This window comes from Anolis carolinensis, chromosome 5 (genome assembly GCF_035594765.1).
Source record: "Anolis carolinensis isolate JA03-04 chromosome 5, rAnoCar3.1.pri, whole genome shotgun sequence".
Classification (NCBI taxonomy): Eukaryota; Metazoa; Chordata; class Lepidosauria; order Squamata; family Dactyloidae; genus Anolis; species Anolis carolinensis.
In genome coordinates this window covers 155,846,827-155,870,361 of record NC_085845.1, presented here as the reverse complement: position 1 = coordinate 155,870,361, position 23,535 = coordinate 155,846,827, and the positions used below count along the sequence as shown (strand labels likewise).

The following is a 23,535-nucleotide window of genomic DNA, read 5'->3' as shown; positions in this document are numbered from 1 at the left end:
TTAGGAACATGCAAAAAAGTACTATATCATTATACAGCAATTACCAGTAAAAATTATTTATGGACACAGAAACAAGTCCATATTCACTGTGAGGGATAAACAGCAGCTACAACACAATTCAAGATATATCATAGGCCTCACAGGTAATGCAAGTCAGCATCCAGAAACAAAGTATTCATATGTAGCACAAAGTATTCATATGTAGCACATCAGCAGCACATTCACCTGACTACCCTCATGAGTAAAACAGTAAAAAAATTGCAAAGGTATCCAATTGTGGTGTCCATTTGTCAAACTCTGTCCCCAAAGAGGCCTGCCTGATGCCTATACGGCTGTCTTTTCAGGACCATGGACAGACCTTTCTGCTGTTCCAGGCCTTTGAAATTGTTTTTCAATTTATTTTTTTAATCCTTACTAGTTCTTTTAAAAAAATAGTAAAAATAATACTTAAACTTTCATCTTTTAAAGTACCCAGATACTGTTTTTATGACAAAGACAATAGAAACTAGGTTTTCAAATACTTATTTATTTTTATTTGAATATTTGACAGAAAGTTCCTCAAAAGAGCTTAAACAAAATATACCAGAACACACTGTAAAAACCTAAGTGCCATTATCACCAAAGTTATACACACTCTTTATAATGTTGGTGCTTCTAAAACATTAGAACCACATTGTAGTTTCCATTAAAGTAATTCAGCTTTGCTTCAGTCTTGCGTGATATAACTTTCACAGCATACAAATTACTTAAATTTGGGGCTAAAATTCCTATTTTGGCATTAATATTGAATGCTGATAAAACTAAACAGATATTCTGTAAATCTGCAGTAGGTTGCTCAGAAGGCTATAAAGATAACTAATTTTAAAAGCATTGCTTACAAAATAACCTTATAGCAACTCTTATGAATGAGAGGACTCCAAGAGTTGCAATCATCAACAAGGCCGTGGCTTATTATTACAATGAATATGGGGGAATGACACAACAGGTACAGTAAACGTCATCACTACGTTTAATTAGATTAGAATGAATCAATGTAATATACATTAATTAATTCTAATCCTACTGTGTTGATTTTAGCAATTTTAACTACTAATCGGACCTTGATAATACATAAATACTTACTTCACTAAATCTAATCTGTTGTTAATTGCAGCCCAATGAAGAAGTGTAACATTTTCTTTATCTGGTTGCCGTACATCATATCCTGCTTCCACTAACTCTCGACAACGTTCGTAAATCCCATACCTTGAAGAAAAATGTCATTAGTATAGCTAGTAATTTGTGGGTAATAAAACCAAACACATTTGAAACTTAAATGTCACAGTGGTATTACAATATCTCCATGATAAAAAAGACAAAATACAAGGGGGGAAATCAAGTGGGTTATTTACACAGCTCAGGGAAGCCTAATTGTCTAATTTTCTTTCTTTTTTTCTTCCTCAGATAACACGTAGTTTGGTGTAGAATGCACAAGGCTATGTTCCATTCACAATCCACACCTTCATATCCCTCCCAGAGTCCCACTCTCCAACTCTCAAAGTATTTGGCCCATGTATTTGGCTTTCTTTGGGAGACAAGTTTTGCCATCTAGTGACAGGCCATCTTTCCTAAAACTTCTATAACCTATTCATCTCTTCCAACAAAAAACTTGCAGATATAAACCAAGATTATTTAATGTGTTTTACTGAACATATGCCAAATTTGTTGAGTAGATAACATTATCAAAGGAATTATATCAAGCACTTGCATTTTATGAAGCTAATTCTGCCCCAGTAAAGTCTGTTAAGGCCTAATGTCAGATCTGTTACTGTGAATATTACTTGTCTGTCTTTGGTCATTTTGAAATCATCTATTTCAGGACCATAGCCAAGCATTTCTGCTACCCGTGTATTTGGCTTTCTTTGGGAGACAACTTTTGCCATCTGGTGGCAGACCATCTTTCCTAAATGTTTTGAAGTGATATGATTTCCTGTATTTTTTTTTCTTTTAAATTGGACTGCATTTGGGTTTGTAAGAGAAAATGTAGCTTTTAGTTTTAGGGACTCCAGCATAAACTTTATCTTCTACAACATTTTCTCAGGCAAGTCCTTTGTGCAAAGTGGACCCTAGGAAGGAGACATTTAGTGGTGGTGCCTATAACTGTTCCTCAGGATTTCAAAATGCAGCTACAGGCTTAAGAAGGTTGGAGACTTTTATCTGTGGAATCAAATATAGTTTTCTGAAAGTTGTTGGGGGTGAGGTATGATTCTAGAGTAGAAAGCTACTTCTCTGATATTTCTTTTTCTTAAATGGCCATTTGTAGTCTGATCAGTAGGTGGCACTCACTCCCAAGATTCTCTGAAATATTTTCTTCAGAACCACAAAGGAAAACAGCAGCATCATTAACACTTCCCTGAAGGCTTCTTTCCAGCTGCTAGCCAACTTACAACTTAAGCTGATATTGTGTACACAATCTTGGGAGTGGAGGGGCTAATTCAGTGTTTACTTATTTTCCCCTTTCTCACTCAGTTATGATTTGAAATATTAAGTGTATCCTAAGATCAAAGATAAGGGGAGAACTCTATATATTCTGTGTGACATATGACATATCTTTTTTGCTGGAGCTGCCAGGCAAAAATTTAGGAATCAGTTCCCCTTATCTTGGCAATGAGTATCTTGCAGAACTAGTTCATTGCATCCTTCTCATAATCACTTTTCTGGCTCTTTCATAAATTTCACAAAATAGCTGCCACATGACTTATAGCTCCCCCAAAGATACAACTGCAAATCCAAAGCATAACAAATAAACAAAATCAAGACTTCACTACTGCTACCTCAGAATAACTTTTAAGCCTTTAATGTTTTTTCAAAGTTTTAGACACAATACTTTATGTTATGGAGTCAAGAGCAAGTACATATTAAAAAACACAATATTTTACTATTTAATTAACTGAATATATTCATTTAGCCCTGAACCCTTCTGGTCCTGTGATCCTAATCTTATATAAATCCACTATGGTCAGGTTTGTAATCCACCTGAAGACTTTCCATTATATCTACAATTACTATAATTCGTATATTTATTACAAGCTACTATAACCCACCCAAAGACAACTAGAAATTTTTAAATTTAGCTTTTAACATTTAGCAAGTCATGTTGTTTCTTCTGCAAGAAACTGAAATATTAATTAATATCTAAAATATTAATTTTAAATCCCAGTTTGCAGAAGGTTTTTTGAACAGTCAACAAAATAATTCTTGATCCAGGGAAACAGAATGTCTTTATGTTTTTAACAATGTACGCGAATAGAGACATAACACAAATAGATTTGTGAATAGGTGTTGCCCATAATGCTAGAACTAAATTAATTTTGAAGTGACTTGTTTTACAGTGTCCATGAATGGCAGTCCTACTATGTGTATGCCTATGTGTAAAGCCGCCTTGAGTCCCCTCTAGGGTTAAAATGGGGTAGAAATGTCATAAACGAACAAATAAATAAATACTACATTACCACTAGTTCCCAAACACATCATTAACAATTTGTAATTAACTACTATTTGGTTGCTTGTGGCTACAAGCAAAAAAGTGTAACACTTCACTGCCTGCTGTTATTTTTCATGTTTTCCGGCCCTGATGGAATAAGCCCTAGTTTACAAATTGTAAGAATGGTTGGCTGTTGCCAAGATCAAACTCATTATGCATTATCTGCACAGGTAACTTGCTCCTATAACCTGAAAGTTTTATGTTCTACTATTTCCACAGTACGGTACAATGGCAGTTACTTATTTAAGCCTCTTCTTTGTTTTCTGTGAGTTGTTAGAACTGCTGCAGTTGCCCAGCAAATAGTTGCTGCTATTTTCATGTTGGTAAACAACCGGCAGAAAAAGAAGCGTAGGCAACTGATGAAAGATGATGAGCAGGACAGGAAGGAATGTATTACAACTGAAAGTTGAATGGTACTACAAATACATCTTCAACTCTGTGGTGCTTTTATTGTATGCCTGCATCATTGGATTTGTTAGCAAAAGCTACCAGTGTTTATCCGGATTCCCCACCACTACCACCACCATTTGTGCATTGAAGATCAAGATGAATGAAATAGTGACACAACCCATCTATATCTGCCCCAGAGGACGAGGAAATGTTCAGAGCAAATTTATACTTAGAAAAGACAACCCGGACCTAGACAGATAGAACTGCGTGCAAAGTGGTGTTGTATGGGAAGGAAAATCACCTCTTCCTAGATTCTCTGGTAAAGCTTATTCTGTTGTCAGAGTGCTCATTTAGACCTTGGTTCCAAGTCTCCAGAAATTTTCACAACAGTAATGAGATGGTCAGTGTTTTTTGTTAGATGCCAATATAAATATGACAATTAAAACTACTTACTGTGTAGCTTTGACAATATCCCATGTGCTATAATCATCAATGTGGCTTTTGCGCCCAAGAGATTCACTGTATCCATGATTATAATGGGCTTGAGTCTTGATTTCCTACAAAATAAGTTTTGTTAGGTTGTTAGAATCATTTAAAGATCTTGAGAAGTGAGGTACAAAATACTTGATTCAGTGAAATGGCTGGCGTCCTGTACTGTGTTTCCTCCAGTAGAAGCCCTCTATTCCAAGGAAGCCTGCAAATGACATCACAGCAACTGTCTTCTCCTGCTCTTCTTTCCCACAACTGGTATTCAGAGACATGTTACCTCTAAGCCTCGAAGTTCCATATAGCCATTATGACTAGCAGTCACTTGTTTTTGAAAAATCTAAAGGAAGCAGTTGTTTTAAGCTAGAAAGTCAACATGGGTTTCTAAAAAACAAGTCATGCCAGACTAACCTTATTTTTCTATTTTTAAAGACTTACAAGCTTAGTAGAGAAAGAGAATGCTGTGGATATAGCATATCTTGATTTCAGTAAGGCCTTTGACAAGTTCTCCCATGATATTTTCTCAAAGTAGCTAATAAAATGTGGGCTAAACAATGCTAATGTTAGGTGGATTGTAGGTATGTGCGATCCAGGAAAAAAATGGTTCTAAACTCTCTTTGAAAGTAGTGGGCACTGGCGCTTTGTTTCTAAAGTCATTCCGAATGTTGAAGCAAAAAAATTGAAACTTTCCAAAACTTCCAAATATTCGTAATTAATTCGTTAATGATGGATGTGCATGTGAAATAGCAAAAAATAGCACGGGGGGGGGGGGACTTTAGGGGATTCTCCTGCCCTCATTTTTTAGCTATCCTGATAAAACTTTCTACAGTAGTAGAACACATTTACTACTGTTAGCTCACCAAATTTCAGAACGTTTCCCTTATCCTCTGATTACTGGCTACCAGTATTACAAAAAAAAAAAACCTCTAAAATCATTTTTTTAATAATTACAGAAATCTGTTTCCTGTTTCATTGGGTTGTCTTTACTTTGAAAGTCATTGTTCTACTTCAGAAACTATGTTTTTGTGACTGAAACTGATAAATTGGTGGACAGGACACTCAGCAAACCATAATATGCTATTTATAGGATGATGTCCCTTGAACAAAGACAAAGTTTTGGCAGTGTAATAAAGTTTTGCCATATTTTTGTGACAGAACTAATTAGGAAATGACATTTATCAACCAGGAACAGAGATCATAGCACACCATCAAACTACTCCTGACAGATGCCCATCAGCCTTAGAATAAGGAAATCTGTTCCTGTTTTGAAAGTGTTATTTCCTGTTTGATTGGGTTGTTTGGGGCTGAGTGTGTGTAACTTGCCCAAAATCACTTTGGTACAGCTGGTGGCCAAACACACACAACAGGCTGAGGGCTTGAACCCAGAGAAGGATCAGTAACGTTGCTGCGCTCCCCAGACAAAAGGAGGGCAGTACACCACCAGCAGAGAGGGTTTTGGGGAATGATGGGACATGCAGAGCTTTGAGAAGGCCAAACAAACAAACAAACAAAGGGCCTTGAACCCAGAGGATTCAGCTATGTAATGTTTGCTGCCTCTCCTCAGATGAAAGGAGGGCAGTACACCACCAGCAGACAGGGTTTCTGGAAATGGTGGGATACGCAGTGCTTTAAACAGGACAAAGGCATCAGATTTTTAAAACAAAACAACTCCTTCCCACCCCAAAAAATGCCTTCTCTTCTTTGTGAAGTCGATTCCTTTTTTTTCAATGGCTGCCAGTGCCTGGTCTAGATCAAGGGAAGCAATAGTACTACTCTTTTCCGTTTTGGTCAGACCTCACCTGGAATACTGTATCCTGTTCTGGGCACCATAATCCAAGAAGGATATTAACAAACTGGAACGTGTCCAGAGAAATACAACCAAAATGGTAACAGATCTGACTTTTTGGGCCTGGAGAAGAGAAAGTTAAGCAAGGGGCATGATAGGTAAAGGTTTCCCCTGACGTTAAGTCCAGTCGTGTCCGACTCTGGGGGTTGGTGCTCATCTCCATTTCTAAGCCGAAGAGCCGGTATTGTCCGTAGACACCTCCAAGGTCACATGGCCGGCATGACTGCATGGAGCGCCGTTACCTTCCCGTCGGAGCGGTACCTATTGATCTACTCACATTTGCATATTTTCAAACTGCTAGCTTCGCAGAAGCTGGAGCTAACAGCGGGCGCTCACTCCACTCCCCGGATTTGAACCTGGGACCTTTCGGTCTGCAAGTTCAGCAGCTCAGCGCTTTAACACACTGAGCCACCAGAGGCTCCTGAGGGGCATGATAGCTGTGTTTTAAACATTTGAAAGGACATCATATTGAGTGGGAAACCACCTTATTTACTGCTGCTCTAGAGATTGGGGGTGCATCTACACTGTAGAATTAATGCAGTTTGACACTTTCACTGCCATTGTCCAATGCTATGGAATCGTGGGATCTGCAGTTTGGTGATGGACTATCACTGTTTGGCAGAGAATGTTAAAGACCTTGCAAAACTAGAACTATCATGATTCCATAGCATTGAGCCATGGCAGATAAAGTGCTCTCAAACTGAATTAATTTTACAGCGTAGATGCACCCTGGCACACAGAACAGTGGATTCAAATTGGAGGAAAGCAATTCTACTAAACATTAGAAAGAACTTTTTAATGATCAAAGCTGTTCAGCAATAGAATATGCTATCTTGGAGGTCAGTGGATCTCCTTCTCTGAATTTTTTCAAATAGAGGCTGAATTGCTATTTATAATGGTGTTCCGGCATCGCAGAGGGTTGGACTGAATGGCCCTTGTGGTCTCCTCCTGCTCTATAATTCTAGATGAATTATTTTAACAATTTACGGATTTCCATGTTGTTTTTCCATTTTCAAACTATCACACAAGCAATGGCAACCAGAAATAGAAAAGAGTGTGGGTATGTGTATATAGCTTTCAAGTGTTGACAGGCTATACACTTGTATGAAAATAATTGGAGCATGTCTGAAATAAATGATACTATTTTAAAACACCTATTATTATGTGGAGAGAATTAATCCTTAAGAATTCCATATTGTTTGTGTTCTGCAAAAACTTTATAAGGCCTTCAATCAAACTGACAGCCATAACAATAACAAATGCTAGCAAGAAATTTCACAAGACTAATATATTGACAGTATCTCACTAGCCACCCCTAACCTAAAGGTAAAATTAACACTGAATTGGGAAATGAATATATGCAATGTGGAGCAGTAGCAATTAATGCTTCCCTTTTGTGTAACTTTCAGTGATAAACAAGCATGTCTTAGAAAGTGATCTGGCATTTCAGATATCTGGAATGAAGCCTTTAGTAAAAGCTTCATTACAAATTAGCCTATGAAGCTCTAAACGGTTCCGGCCCAGTCTACCCGTCCGAACATCTTTCCAAATAATTTAACTCACCCTATGAATAATTTTACTAACCCTATGGATAACCCCAGAGTTTTAGATCATCTAGGGAGGCCCTGCTCTTGATCCCACCTCCTTCGCAAGCACGACTGATGGGGATGAGAGACAGGGCCTTCTCAGTGGTGACCCCCAATTGTGGAACTCCCTTTCTAGCGATATTAGATCAGCCCCCTTCCTCCTAGCCTTTAGAAGACAGTAAAAACCTGGCTTTGGGAGCAGGCCTTTGATAAATAGCATATTGCAATAATTTTACCTGGAAATTGTGCAATGGATTATGGAACGGCTTTAGATTTTGTATCTGGATGACGTATCTTATATTGGAAGGTATTTTAATTATGTTTTTATGTCTGAATCAATTTTTAATAATTTTACTTCGTTTATGTTTTATGCCCAAGGCACTGCACAAGTGCCGTTTGTAAGCTGCCTTAAGTCCCCTCAGGTTAGAGAAAGGCGGGATATAAATATGGTAAATAAATAAATAGATAGATAAATCTTCCACACATACTATCTGCAGACAATATGATTCTGACTAAAATATCACCATTCCCACTTGCTTCCTCACACTGCATGCTTTTAAGCATGTTTACCTGATGAAGCAATGTTAATTTCAAAGCTAGCACTGAGATGTATATGCATTTCTGTTGGCATAATAATGGCATTATCACAATATATTATCTGGATAATATTATTGCTGCTATTCTTTTGAGTTTAATTGAATTACAATTAGATTTAGTTTCATTTACAGTAGTTGTATCCATGTGTAGGCTTGTTAAATTATTTGGAAAGATGGTATACACTATGAGCATATGCACATAATCAAGTCAAAAGCCTACAAACTTAAAAGCTGATATTCCAGTGGCAATTTATTTTTCTTGCCATCTGCTATAATTTGATGGCTCTTACAGATAATTACATTTTATGTTGACCTTTTGTATGTAATTAGTAATCTGCCTTGAGTCCTGGTTTGGGGGGGAAAGAAGGGTGTAAATAAAGTAAATCATTTATTCTGTGTGGTAAAATGCTATGTTTGTACTCTGAAACTGCATGTACAGAAAATTAGCAGTCGGTTATATTTCCATCTTATTCATTTTATAGGTTAAAAAAAACTGTCAAATGTTCAAGCCATTTTTAAAAATCCAGAAAGTTCACCATCAAGACTGCAAATTTCAAGTTAGAATTCTGAATTATCTAGTTTCCTGACTCCAATATGGCTACCAGTATTCAAAAGTCAATTTGCAAGTCTAGATGCCAATCTAGCCTTTGTCCAAAAAAGGTACTATTAAAGTCACCCTGCTCCTTTGATAAAGGACCTATCAGAACCCTATTCACCTCTCACACTTTTTAGGAAGTCGTTCTTATCTAAAAGCCATTCAAACCATGCACCTTTGTGGCAAAATTCTGAATCACAAATACTAGAAATGTCCCTTTGGAGAAAGATATGCAATGGCTTGAGACCAGATATCTGAAAGACCATCTCTTTCAACCTAAGCTTGAACCTTCAATTGAAATCCAGCTCTTCTGAACAAATCTTATCAAGAAGCCCTGATCATAGGGTCATCATCAGTTGCAAATGTCTTGAACACAACAATTACTACTACTACTACTACTACTACTACTACTACTATTACTTTTTAAATGGCAGTCAATTTGCTCTTAAACTTTGCACTGTGTATCACCTTAATGATCAGTTTGTTGAAAAGCAGTACAAAAATACAATTTACCAATGCACAGGTATCTACATTAACAATAAGACAAATCCAATAATCCATAGTGTGGTATCCAAATAATCCAAAAGGCCACAAGAATCTCTATGTGACTTTCGAAACCACACCTCTCAACATCAGAGAAAACCAGGATAAAGTGAACAATAATGATAAGAGTATCATACTCAACTATTGCTTGAGAAACTCACTGTTCTTTTCTCAAAGGAGGTCTGTGAATTTTGCAAGAGAGATAATGGTGTTAGTTTTCAAAGAAATTATGTTGCAGTCTCAAAATGGAGAAGAAAATTTTACTGCCCTTGTTTCATCGTTTTATTGCCCTTGTTTTTATGAAGGCAATTTTATTGCCTTTCCTGTTCCTAGCAAGCCTTTAGGGTGTAATCTGATAACTCAAATTTGAGCTTGGCTACCAGAACCAAGACAATAGGTGTTTTTGTGGGCGATTGGTTAAGAGACAGTTTAAGGTGAGCTTGCAAGTCTTGTGTTAAGTCTGACTGCTTGCCTGAACTGCTTGGGAGGCTTCCTTGTGTTTTGGGCCATGTGTTCTGCCTGTGTGCGTGGTCTAAGCAAGCAGATGAGGTGCTATAGTGACCTGCAACTTTTGGGGCTGTGTTTGTGCTGGGGATATAAGGAAATATACCTCCAGCAAGTGCACGCCCGCATAGTCAGGGAAGCTTACAAGGGAAGATAATTTTTTTCAGAAAAAGCAGAATCTCCTAGAAGGGCAACATTCAGGAAAATGACAATTTCCAACACAGGAACCATTCACTTGGGACAATGTATTACACAGGAATAAATGCAACATGAACCATGTTTGTGAGTTGGGAGCTAAACAACTGATTCAAAGCTGAGCCCTTAATCAGCTATTATGAGGAACTGGAACAGGGGCTGTTTCAGTCCTCAGAGTCTAGAGGTGGCCTTAAATCCAAGGTCTCCTATCAGTTTCCACATAAGATGTGCGATATCGGTGGAACAGATTATCTGGGAGGGTGGTGGAATGTCCTTCATTAAAAGTCTTTAAACAAAAGTTGAATTTTTACTTTCAGGGAACCCAGTAGCTATGAATGCCTGCATGGGAAAGATAGCCTTTGGGAACAATTCCAGTTCTAAGATTCTGTGATAAGGCATTCAACAGTTCATCTGCATACACATCTAAGGACACATATAAGCAACCTGTTGGATTCCAAACTATTCAGTTTAAGAAATAAAAAGTTCATCCCTATGAAGGTGCACCAAGCAAAATCACAAAGATGAAATTTGTCTCAAAGTTATCTACCTCAGTATCACTAGATATCCTGTAAGAAGCCCTCCCTAGAAACCTTTATAAGGAAGAACAGTCATTGCAAATTTTGCTGCAAGTACTGTACATCAATAATACATGACCCAAAGCTACACATTCTTTTACATTCATGGGGAGAAAGGCAGTACCACACACAATCATGTTAAAACTAATAGGACAACAAAATTGTATTTTTCAAACATTCTAAACTAATTTTTAAAAAGGATGATTTTATTTGTTAAGTCAGCCATTTAACTAACAGATTAATTCTTTATATTCTCTCTCTGTGTTTCCGCAGTTTTTATATAACAAAGAGACAGACAGATGCAAAACCACAACCTTTAATCCAAACACTGTATTTTGAGGCCAGAAAAATCATGTGACTTCCTGCACAGCTGGCATGGAATAAGTTGTTGGTGATTCCAAATGAGAAAAAAAACTGTGATTAATAGAGTTTTAATTCATTCAAGCCAAAATACTATGGCATTAAAATCATTAGACTGTTCTGTGTCGAGTTTCTTGCTCTCAGATTTCACTCTCCATGTCAATCTGAGATACAGAATTTATTCATTCTAGCTGGGGTACCACTTCCCTAAATTATATAAAAATCTAGAATATCACAGTTATATTTCTATAATTATGTAACATCTTCAATCATTACTCTGTACTGAGACAACATGTCATTCAAATTTGATTTAGTATGCATTTAAATACAGTTTTCTCATATGGCATAGGTTTACATATGGTAGTAATATATTAAAAGGTACTGTGACACATGTAACTTTGAGCATAACATCATCCAGTTAAATTAGTTTAAGTTCCAGATTTTAATATGTATTTTACATGTGCTTAATTATGTGATCTTGCTGCTCATTTCTGAGCAGCAAGTCAAGCCAAATTTGTTAGACAAAAATCTTAAAGTAATTTTAGAACAGCTCTGAAAGATGGTGAAGACTAGAGTAGGATGTAAAACACATTGCTATTTATCAAAAGAAAGCCAATTCTCCTGTGTCTTTGCTTCCATCTCATTTGACCCATGAAGTCACAGTTGGCAACCTGTTCTCTTTTATCTTACTCCAGTCTTCACATTCAACATGAGGACAGGAATACTAGCCTCACTGACAGCGTGAAGCGTTCTGAACACATTCCCTAAGTACTACACTGTAAGTTGACAGGCAAAGGAACGCTTATACACATTATAATTATTTTCACATCAGTATCAGTTTCACTACCACCAGTGCAGACCAAGCTGTTTGTGGGACAGGAAAAAAGTGACTTTTCATTTTGTATTGTTTTGCTGCCCTCCTTCATTATTCCCTCCTTTCAGAGATGGTGGAAGGAAAGGCAGAAGAACATAATAAAGCAGTTACAATCCTTCAACAACAGTCCACCTTCACTGAACTGGCCACATTATCTGAATGCCCGATCATCCCCCAAAGCAGTTACTCAATTCTCAGCTCAAGAACAGAAAACAGAATGTTGGTGGACAACAAAAGAGACTTAAAAGTCAACCTTAAAAAATAAGGCATCAACACTGAGAACTGGGAAGCCCTGGCCCTCAAGCATTTTAACAGGTCAGCTGTTACCAACAGTGCTGTGGATTGTGAAGAGGCATGAATAGAGGAAATGTATGTCCTCACTGAGAAAGTTCATGAGGATCCAAAATAATTCTTTACAATAAGCTGTGGACCCACCACCAAAACTCCATACCTGGAAAACCATCACACTCGGCCAAAAGTAATAGCCTGTGATGATGATTAAAACATAATGAATATAGGAAGATGCTATTTTTCTATTTCTCAGGAGAAAGCCTGATAAGCCTTCATTGATACAGTAGTGTCTCACTTATCCAACATAAACGGGCCGGCAGAATGTTGGATAAGCAAATATGTTGGATAATAAGGAGGCATTAAGGAAAAGCCTATTAAACATCAAATTAGGTTATGATTTTACAAATGAAGCACCAAAACATCATGTTAGACAACAAATTTGGCAGAAAAAGTAGTTCAATACGCAGTAATGCTATGTAGTAATTACTGTATTTATGAATTTAGCACCAAAATATCACGATATATTGAAAACATTGACTACAAAAATGTGTTGGATAATCCAGAGCGTTGGATAAGAAGACTTATGGAACCTAGTAGGTTCCAGAATGCTCTGAAGGATCTGGAGCCTGTCAGCGACTCAATCGATGTGCAGGTGGACATGTGGAACATCAGGCTGTCCAATGCACTCGACGAGATCGCCCCTAGACGCCCTCTCCAACCCCGCCGAAATCGGTCTCCTTGGTTCACCGAGGAACTTCGATCGATGAAGCGGGAAAAGAGACGGCTAGAGGGCGTTTGGCGAGAACTTCATGACAGAGCTTCGAGATCAGCTTACAGGGCATTTATGGAGTCCTATGAGCATGCTACCATCGAAGCAAAGAGAGTATACTATGCCTCTTTGATAGAGTCCGCCAGCTCACGCCCGGCAAAATTGTTCAAAATAATTAGATCTCTAACGACGGTTCCTACCAACCCAAAAAGTGATGATCAGACCCCTTCACCCGAGGCTTTTCAAAGCTATTTTGCTGACAAGATCTCACTACTACGCCGGGACCTCCCCGCCACAACTGATACAATGAGAGAACTTGAGACTCCGTGGCCACTTGCTGGGCCCACCCTCGACCAGTTCATCCCACTGGACGCAGAGGGTCTCGATAGGCTCATAGCTGCAGCTAGACCGACCACTTGCTCCCTTGACCCGTGTCCCTCTTGGTTAGTAAAATCCTGCTTGGAGGGATTACGTGACCCGCTGCTGAAGATAATAAACAGCTCCCTTGAGCAAGGAGTCTTTCCAGAGGGATTAAAAGAGGCAGTGGTCTCTCCTCTGCTGAAAAAACCAGATTTAGATCGTTTGGTTCCCTCCAGCTACCGCCAAGTTTCGAATCTTTCATTTCTGGGCAAGGTGATTGAGAGGGCAGTAGCGGTGCAGCTGCAGCAGTTCCTAGACGACACAGCCGGACTGGATCCTTTCCAGTCTGGCTTCCGTGCGGGGCATGGGACAGAGACTGTATTGGTTTCCATCACAGATCATCTCCGATGCCAGCTTGACCGGGGCGGGTCGGTGTTGCTTGTGTTATTGGATCTCACAGCAGCATTTGACACAGTCGATCACAATCTTCTGACCCACCGCCTTGCCGTTGCTGGAGTTAGGGGGACAGCTTTAAATTGGCTGGCCTCCTTTCTTCACAACCGTGGACAGCGAGTGGAGAGGGGGGGCCTGGTCTCTGAGAGGTCCCCTCTACATTGTGGGGTTCCTCAGGGGGCCATTCTCTCCCCTCTGTTGTTTAACATCTATATGCAACCACTTGCTCAGCTGGTCCGAGATTTCGGGCTCGAGTGTTATCAATATGCTGACGACACTCAGCTTGTGTTAAAGATGGAAGGCCAACCGGAGTCTGTACCCGACAGTTTTCACCAGTGCCTCGAGGCCATTATTGGATGGTTGCGTTCCAGTAGTTTGAGGGTGAATCCAGCAAAGACGGAGTTCCTATGGCTGGGCCGACCGGGCAGTGGGGATATCCAGTTGCCAACCCTGGATGGTGAAGTGCTACGCCCGTCTTCACTAGTAAAGAGTCTGGGAGTCCTCTTGGACCCTTCACTGACGATGCAGGCCCAGGTCTCGGCCGTTACCAAAACTGCCTTTTTTCATCTTCGGCAGGCTAGACGGCTAGCCCCCTATCTATCTAGGGACAACCTGGCTACAGTGATCCAGGCTACAGTCATCTCGAGACTGGATTACTGTAATGCCCTTTACATTGGCCTTCCTGTGTCGGTGATCCGGAAGCTCAAATTGGTGCAAAATGCAGCTGCCCGGCTCCTTGCGGGAGTCCCCATAAGATGCCACATAACACCAATCTTACGGCAGCTGCACTGGTTACCAATTGAGCACCGGATCACTTTCAAAGTGATGGTGCTTACCTTCAAGGCCTTACATGGTCCAGGGCCGATGTACCTGAGGGACCGCCTCACCCCTTACAAACCCCAGAGATCCCTCCGTTCTGAGGACCAAGACCTGCTGGAAGTCCCCAGTTTTAAGACCTTGCGTCTAACTGCAACTAGACGCAGAGCCTTTTCAGTAGTGGCGCCATCTCTGTGGAACACCTTGCCACCTGAAGTTCGTGCCTTGCGGGACTTGTTGGCCTTCCGCAGGGCATGTAAGACACACCTGTTTCGGCAGGCTTTTCAGTTCTGTTGCTGATGTTTTAAAAGGTGCTTTTAGGATGTTTTAAAGATTTTTTTTTAAATGATGTTTTTAAAATGTTTTTTAAATTGTTGATTTTAGCCGGTTCTTGTAAGCCGCTCCGAGCCCTAGGGGAGTGGCGGCATATAAGTTTGAAAAATAAATAAATAAATAAATAAGCGAGTGTTGGATAAGTGAGACTCTACTGTATATCATTTGAAGGCTGCATCAGTTTCTCTTCTTTAGACTAACTAGTTGAAAGACCTAACTTTTCATAAATTTAAGCATGGCTAGTTTTAAAAGTGCATGAGATAGCTAAGAATGAGACAAAATGTCCTAGGAAGTTACCATTTTTATTTTGCCTCATTCTTAGCTATCTTATGAACTTTAAAAAACCAGCCATGCTTAAATCACTCATGGCACATAATTAAAGCTTCCTTGATTATGACTCAAAAACAAGAATCAATTAATTTTGAACTGCATTATTTTTAGGTATTTAAAACTCTTCAAAATAATTTCTTTGTTCTACACTTTGTAGTCAATGTTTTCTGAAACATCAGAAATTAACAACATAGTGATATCATGATTAGATACTATGAAGCATTACTTCAATATTATTAAGTATTTTCCTGGTTGCAACTGAGACATAATCCTTTATTCTTTCCCATTCCTTCAATAACAGTCTATTGCACATCCACATGTTTCTAATTTTCTGCCCTTCACTGTCCACCTGGAAATTCAAAGTTACTCTGTAGTTTTAAGACTAGAACTAGTTTAATTGCATCTAACAACTCCCTTAGTCATTCTCCTCCTTATGGTTCCCAAGTGAAAAAAAGGGCAGGGCTCTTGTCTCTTTAGCTGTTGATGGAATTCCATTAGGTGTTATATCCCTTGCTGTTACCCCTTCTAAGATACAGGGGGAAAATTACATTAAGTGAATAAGGGAGCCCTGACTCAGTTCTTCTGATAACCCTACTCCTATTCTAAATAAAATAGTGACTTCTATAGATACAGGTATTTGAATGCTCATGAGAAATTAACACAATCCAAGGGGCTAAGCATTCTTACACACACACACACACACACACACACACATAGTAACCTATGATTTATATATCACATACCTATATGTTTTAACTTGCTAACCTGTTTAATATCAGTACCGTAATAAACATCCTAAAACAACTAGCAGATTGGGCATATCCACAGAAAGACTTGCTTTACAGGATTACTATAATAATTAACTTCATGATTCACTCACTTTTTATTTATTAATTTATTTATCATTTATTATATTCTGCCTTTCCTCCCCATACTGGCACTCAAGACATCTGATAAAAATAAAAACAATTACAGATTTAAATACTTACAAAAACTTTACTAAGAAGTATTTTTTTAAAAAAAATCAACATTTATAGAATGAAAACAATTACTTTTTTAAAAAATCTAAAATTCAGAAGATAAAAATCAACAAAACAGCACACTATTAAAAGCCCTCTTCAGTCAGCTGGAGAAGAAGCAAGATGAAATAGAAATGTTTGCACTTGCCAGCAGGACAACAAGGAAGCAATCATCCTATCCTTCCTAGGGGAATGGGGTTCCAATCTCTTGAGAACAGCTCAAAGTCATGGGCAGAAAGCAACACAGCAATGCAGTTGTTCATCATAATTCAACAACAAACAGCTTCCTCAAATCTCACATGTGTGCAATGAGACCATGATACAGCACACTGATAGAGATACAGTATTTATCTCTTTAGAGGCACAATTCTTCAACTAATTTCCCCTGCCTGGTCCTCATGTCAAACCATGTCTCCTCCTTTCAAGAAGTCAGTTAAAACTTATAATGCAATTGCAGCAATGTTTCTAATCTCACATATTAAATTGAAGGCCCTAATGGAAGTTCAATCATGAGTCAAAATAAAATTTGATTAACTACATACATCTTGTAATACCTATAGATCTATGCCCCACAATCAAAAATGTAATCCAGATTGTCAGATTCCTAAGCATCTAATATAAGAATCTCATACCTGAGAACATTGAGCTGATGGGACACAGGAGATACAATGGCAGAAGAACACACAAAGCACCATGATAGATGCACCAACAGAACACCTTCAATATGCCAGCAGTAAACTACTGTGGCAAAAATATGCTGAAAGAATACTTAACATATGGGGAGGAGCTGTGGGCAGAATATAAAGGGAACAAATTTCCACCCAATCATATACTAGAGAACAAGGACACACTCTTACTAATGGTTCTACTTTACATCAATCCAAGACCTGGCACAATAATTCCTCTACTGTTTACTCGAATGGGATGGACAATTTTAAAAATTATGCTGAGATGAAATACTGACCAAGGAAACATAGATTTATATCCTAACTCACCTGTAAAACTCAGTTGGTGCCTATCGTCAATATCTCTCACAGGTAAAATTCAAAGATATAGTTTGGAACAGTGTGCAATGGGATTTTATAGAAAAGTTACTATGAGAATAAAAATGGGGAGGAATATTGCCTAACATACTTGAAGGTAGAAAATAAACATAAAGGAGCCATGTAAGTGTTGCGTTGTGCCATCATTCCTTCTGCCCACTTGGGAACTCTGAAGTAACAGTAACTGTGAAGCTCAGAGAATACAGACACATGCAGCATTTCCAGGGACATTTTTGCATGCCTACTTTTATAAAAACATTTGGACTGTTGTGTTCTAGAGTCAGAGCAAGTAAAGGAAGTTATTCCACAGAGTAGCATCCGTCTGTGCTACCACAACCATAGGATTGTTCTGTGGTGGACTCAAGTTTGTTTTGTATTTCTAGCCATTCTGTTTATAGTTCTGGTACTATTTGGGGTTTCACAATAAATATATTTATCATAGGACAGAGCTAAGCAAAGTTCAGCCATGAAGACACAAGCAGGCTTCGACTGCCTCAGGCCCTTAAACAGTGCTTTTTCTGACCAAAACAAAACTTCCAGATGTGATTCACTTTAAACAGATTACAAAAGTTCCTGCATTGCTTAAGACCTTTTTTAAAAAAATAATAATAATCAAAATCAGGGTCTGGAGACCTATACTTTTGATATGTTCTTTATAGGGCTTTCCTGACAGTCAGTGTGAATTCTTCTACAGCACATTTGCCACAGTTGCTCATCCCTGTTATAACCTTTAATTACATAATTTCCACTGAAAATAACAATATAGTCTTATACATGTGTATTCAAAGATAAAATCCATTGAGTTCAATTGCATCTACTTCTAGGCAAATAAGTACAATTATAGCTTAAAGGAGGGATACTAAATTTAAGATTTTGTCTCAGACAAAAATTCAAGCTGTTGACTCTTAACACAAATGCCATCTGCTCTGTGGGGAAAAATAAATCCAAACACCCCCTTATATTTGGCATGTCTTTCAATGATAAAATCTTTCATAACAAACCAAAGCATTCCCTACCTCATACTAGGTGGGAGGCAACTAAAAAACCAACCAGAATTGTCTTCTGTGATGTTTACTGTATTGTTACAATAACCAGTGGAGTCTTGTGGAAATTTGAAGACTAAGGCAGGAGAAATAAACTTTTAAATTAAATGATAATAAAGATTTTCCTAGACAGATAATAATAATATAATTCTAACTGCACATATTAAATGTTGACTTTGAATTGGGAGGGGTGAGGATTGTGTTTCTCAGGAAGGAAAACTGTGGGGGTTTTGGAAGCTGAGGATGACAGAGAACAAAACTAATGTAGAAAGTTGTTCTGAAGTTTCATGGAGGATCAAGAACTGATGCAGACAGCATGGAGAACCATCCACTAAGGTGCTCTCAATATCATTGCAGTCATCTTCCTGACCAAAAGAAATGAATGACAAGTCACTCTTACTCAGGTGGGGGGGGGGGGGGGAGAGAGAGACTGGAGCAAAACAACTAGCTTATTCCAATAAACTGAATTAAGACTGTGAATGAAGGATTTTTACAAGATAGCTTGTTCCACTGATAGAGGCGAAGACATTGATAGAGGCCACACTAGGCCCCAATTTGTACAACACAAGAGGAAAGGCAGCAAAGACAGATCAAGTAACTCCAAAACAACTACTACCAGGGAGTTTTGTTTTATGCTCAGGTTTTATTCTAGGTTTCATGTAGCAAGCACAGAAAGATAATCTGTAATAAGACCCAAAGCACTGTCCCATCCTGGGGTTTCCTGGACTGTGCAAATTGGGTTGCAATTAGGGCTCAAACTCTTTAATGGGAAGATGGCTTTTAGACACAGAGGTAAATAACTACGGTAGAGCTTCTCCAAAGGGATTTAATTTTCTGACTTTAAAAATAAAGTTTTAGCAAGCGGCTAAGTTTGGGGATGAATCTTCACTGTAGAATCAATGCAGATTGATACCACTTAGCTGCCCTGGCCCAATGCTGTGGAATCCTGGGAGTTATAATTTCAGGTCTTTCGCCTTCTCTGCAAAAAATGTGCTGTAGCACATCAAACTACAAATCCCAGGATTCCATAGCAGTTAAAGTGATGTCAAACTGCATTGATCCTATAGTGCAAATGCACTACGACTGCTGTAAGGCTCCTTCAGAGGGAGTTAATATTCTAACTCTTTCTGAGAGTGCATCTATCCTATTGGATTAACACTAACTGCCTGGCTCAGTTCTATGGAATCCTGGGAGTTGCTGTGTGGTGAGGAAAAACTATATTATTTATTATTTCACCAAAAATATCAGTGACAATACAATGTCAAAGGTCAATAATATTGATTATGGGTCTTAAAGCATTTTTAAAATGAAAGAAGGATTATAGAATCATAGAGTTGATAGAAACCTCGTGGGACATCCAGTCCAACCCTCTGACAAGCAGGAAAATCGCATTCAAAGCACCCCCACAGATGGCTGTCCAGCCTCTCCTTAAAAGCCTCCAAAAAAGGAGCCTCCACTGTACTCCAGAGCAGAGAGTTCCGCTGCTTAACAGCTCTCCTCACAGTAAGGAAGTTCTTCCTAATGTTCAGGTGGAATCTCCTTTCCTGTAGTTTGGAGCCATTGTTCCACACCCTAGTCTCCAGGGCAGCAGAAAACAATAATAATAATAATAATAATAATAATAATAAACTTTATTTATACCCCGCCACCATCTCCCCATGGGGACTTGCTCCCTCCTCCCTATGACTTCCCCTCATATCTTGATACATGGCCCTCATCATGTCTCCTCTCAGCCTTCTCTTCTGCAGGCTAAACATGCCATGCTCTTTAAGCTGCTCCTCACAGGGCTTGTTCTCCAGACCCTTGATCATGTTAGTGGCCCTCCTCTGGACACCTTCCAGCTTGTCAACATCTCCCTTCAACTGCAGTACCCAGAACTGGACACTGTATGATTCCAGGTGTTGTCTGGCCAAGGCAGAATAGGGAGGTAGCATGACTTTCCTGGATCTAGATACTTGGCTTTTTTAGCTGCTGCATTGCATTGTTGGCTCATGTTTAACTTCTTGTCCACATGGACTCCAAGATCTTTTTTCACACGTACTGCTGTCGAGCCAGGCATCCCCCATTCTGTATCTTTGCATTTATTTTTTAATGCCTAAGGACCTCATCACACTTGAGTTTGGATCCACTTAAAATCCACTTTAAGAAAGGGGCTTTAAACAGCTCAGCCAGACAGGTCCTGGGTCTCACCCAACTACAAACGCCAGAATTCTTCAGGAGGCAGAAACCTGATTTAAAGTGGATTCATGCTCTAGTGTTATGGGGCAGTATGTGGAGAATCTTGCATTTGTCCCTGTTGAAGTTCATTATGTTAGCTTCGTTTTGTTAGATTTGGCTTGTTCTCCAGACCCTTGATCATTTTAGTCGCCCACACATGTCAAAGCACACTAAATCCACAGTGGAGATGAACCCACAGTCAAAGTTTACTTGGTGGTGAGCTTACAGCAATGACTTAGCATGCACTTACACTGCCGAATTAAGGCAGCTTGACTCCACTTTGACTGTCATGGCTCAATGCCTATAGCAGTGGTTCGAAAACTGGGGTTCCCAGATGTTTTTGGCCTTCAACTCCCAGAAATCCTAACAGTTGGTAAATTGGCTGGGATTTCTGAGTTATAAGCCAAAAACATAGAGACCCCAGGTTGAGAACCACTGGCCTATAGAATCCATAGGAGGTGTAGTTTAGTGAGGCACCGGCGGCTGAGGGGGAAAAGGAAGGGGCCTGAGGCTGTTAGGAATGGTGGGAGTTGGAGCCCAAAACACCTGGAGGGCCCAAGTTTGCCCATGCTTGGTGTAGATGCAAGACAACAGAGAGAGGGGGAGGGAGGGAAGGAGAAAGGCCTCTGCTTTGGGATGAAGGGAATTAAGGCTGACCCCTCCGGCCTTAGGCCTCCCTCCTGCCATAAATAAGCCTGTGAGGGAATCCTAATAAGGAGGGAGGCGAGGCAAGGATGGGCCATTTCCTTCCCCGCCTGCAGGGATAGAACTAACGGGGCGCCGCTCTGCCTCTTCTCCCCAAAGCTCTGCGACTTGTTCCCCGGGCGAGGCGTTGCCACAACCGACGCCTCCGCCTCCTCCCTCCCTCTCTCCCTGGCAGTCCTTCGGGCCAGCCTCCGCCCCCGCCCGAAGACACCCCGCTGCCGGCTGGCTTTCCCCCGCCGTTCCCCTGTCTCCGGGAGGGAGGCGGCAGCAGAAGCCCCGCCAGGCCTCTCCCCTCACCTCCGGGTGCAGGATAGGGACACAACCGGCCTCTTTCTCGTACTCCTCCAGAGGCGCCGCCATCTTTGTGCGAACGCGCCGCCCGCTGCATGCCGGGAAACGAGCTCCCTGGCGACCTCCCGCTGCCTCCTTCCTCCCCCTCCCTCTCCTGAAGGAGACCAGCCAAGAGGAAGAGGAAGAGGAAGTGCTGAGGGGTTTGCCAAGGCAAGGCCAGCAGTGGCCTAATGGCGAAGGAAACAGCCAGCCAGCCAGTTAGAACTTTGTCATGGGATGAACAGAAGGAAGAATTCAGAATTCAAAACTATCTTAACAGACTACAGAGATGGGCCGAAACTAACAAAATTAACTTCAACAGGGACAAATGCAAGATACTCCACGTAGGCAGAAAAAAAATGAAATGTGAAGATACAGAATGGGGGACTCCAGGATTCCCTGGCTCAGCAGCAGTAAGTGTGAAAAAGATCTTGGAGTCCTCCTGGACAAGTTTATTTATTTATTTATTTGTTTACAGCATTTATATTCCGCCCTTCTCACCCCGAAGGGGACTCAGGGCGGATCACATTACACATATAGGCAAACATTCGATGCCTTTTTAACATAGAACAAAGACAAACAAACATAGGCTCCGAGCTGGGCCTCGAACTCATGACCTCCTGGTCAGAGTGATTCATTGCAGCTGCTCTCCAGCCTGCGCCACAGCCCGAGCCCAACATGAGCCAACAATGTCATGCGACAGCTTTAAAAGCCAATGGGATTTTGGCCTGCATCAATAGGAGCATAGTGTCTGGATTGAGGGAAGTCACGGTACCTGTCTATTCTGCTTTGGTTAGACCTCACCTGGAATACTGTGTCCAGTTCTGGGCACCACAATTCAAAAGAGATATTGACAAGCTGGAAGGTGTCCAGAGGAGGGCGACTAAAATGATCAAAGATCTGGAGACCATGCCCTATAAGGAGCATCTTAAAGAACTAGGTATGTTTAGCCTGCAGAAGAAAAGCTTGAGAGGAGACATGATAGCCATGCATAAATACGTGAAAGGTGTCATAAGAAAGAGGGAGCAGTTTTGTTTTCTGCCTCCCTTGAAACTAGGATTAGGAGCAATGGGTTCAAATGACAGAAATGAGATTCCACCTGAACATTAGGTACAAGCCGTTCAACAGTGGAACTCTCAGCTTCAGAGTGTGATGGAATCTCCTTCCTTGGAAACTATGAAACAGAGGCTGGATGGCCATCTGTCAGGGATACTTTGTGCTTTTCCTGCATAGCAGGGGGTTAGACTAGGTGGCCCATGTAATCTCTCCCAACTCTATTATTCTATAATAATAATCATCATTATCATCTTTATTTGTATGCCGCTCTATCTCCATGCGGGGACTCATGATTCTATATAACTGCATTATATGAGTTTATACTGATCATATTTTGCTGTTTCAAAATGCATCATATGGCAGTGTAGATAGGGCCACAGCATCCTACATTTGGGAAAGACCTAGCTTCAGCAGCAGCAGCCATCCTTGGCTAGACACACACACATATCAATCAGATAGTGATTGCAATATTCTACAAATCAGAAGGTCGAACCTTCTTGAAGGTAGCAAATTTGCTTTTGGAGCAGTGGTTCTCAACTTGTGGGTCCCTGAGTGTTTTGGCCCACAACTCCCAGGAAGCCCAGCCAGTTTACCAGCTGTTAGGATTTCTGGAAGTTGAAGGCCAAAACATCTGGGGACCCACAGACTGAGAACCACTGCTTTTGAGGATCCCAGTGTGGCCCCATCGACACTGACC

At 40.1% G+C, this 23,535-nt stretch overlaps 1 protein-coding gene across 1 annotated transcript in view; it reads right to left on the bottom strand.

Moving 5' to 3' along the window:
- The window catches only part of zdhhc17 (zinc finger DHHC-type palmitoyltransferase 17), a 54,148-nt gene extending 32,248 nt beyond the window's left edge, over positions 1 to 21,900 (bottom strand). The window contains exons 1-3 of the mRNA XM_003221156.3: positions 21,750 to 21,900; positions 4,367 to 4,470; positions 1,123 to 1,245 (exon numbers count right to left, since the gene is read on the bottom strand). Coding sequence (XP_003221204.1) covers positions 1,123 to 1,245; positions 4,367 to 4,470; positions 21,750 to 21,812 — 290 coding nt within the window. The 5' untranslated portion in view covers positions 21,813 to 21,900. The remainder of the gene's footprint in view (positions 1 to 1,122; positions 1,246 to 4,366; positions 4,471 to 21,749) is intronic.
- Positions 21,901 to 23,535: the final 1,635 nt, after the last annotated feature.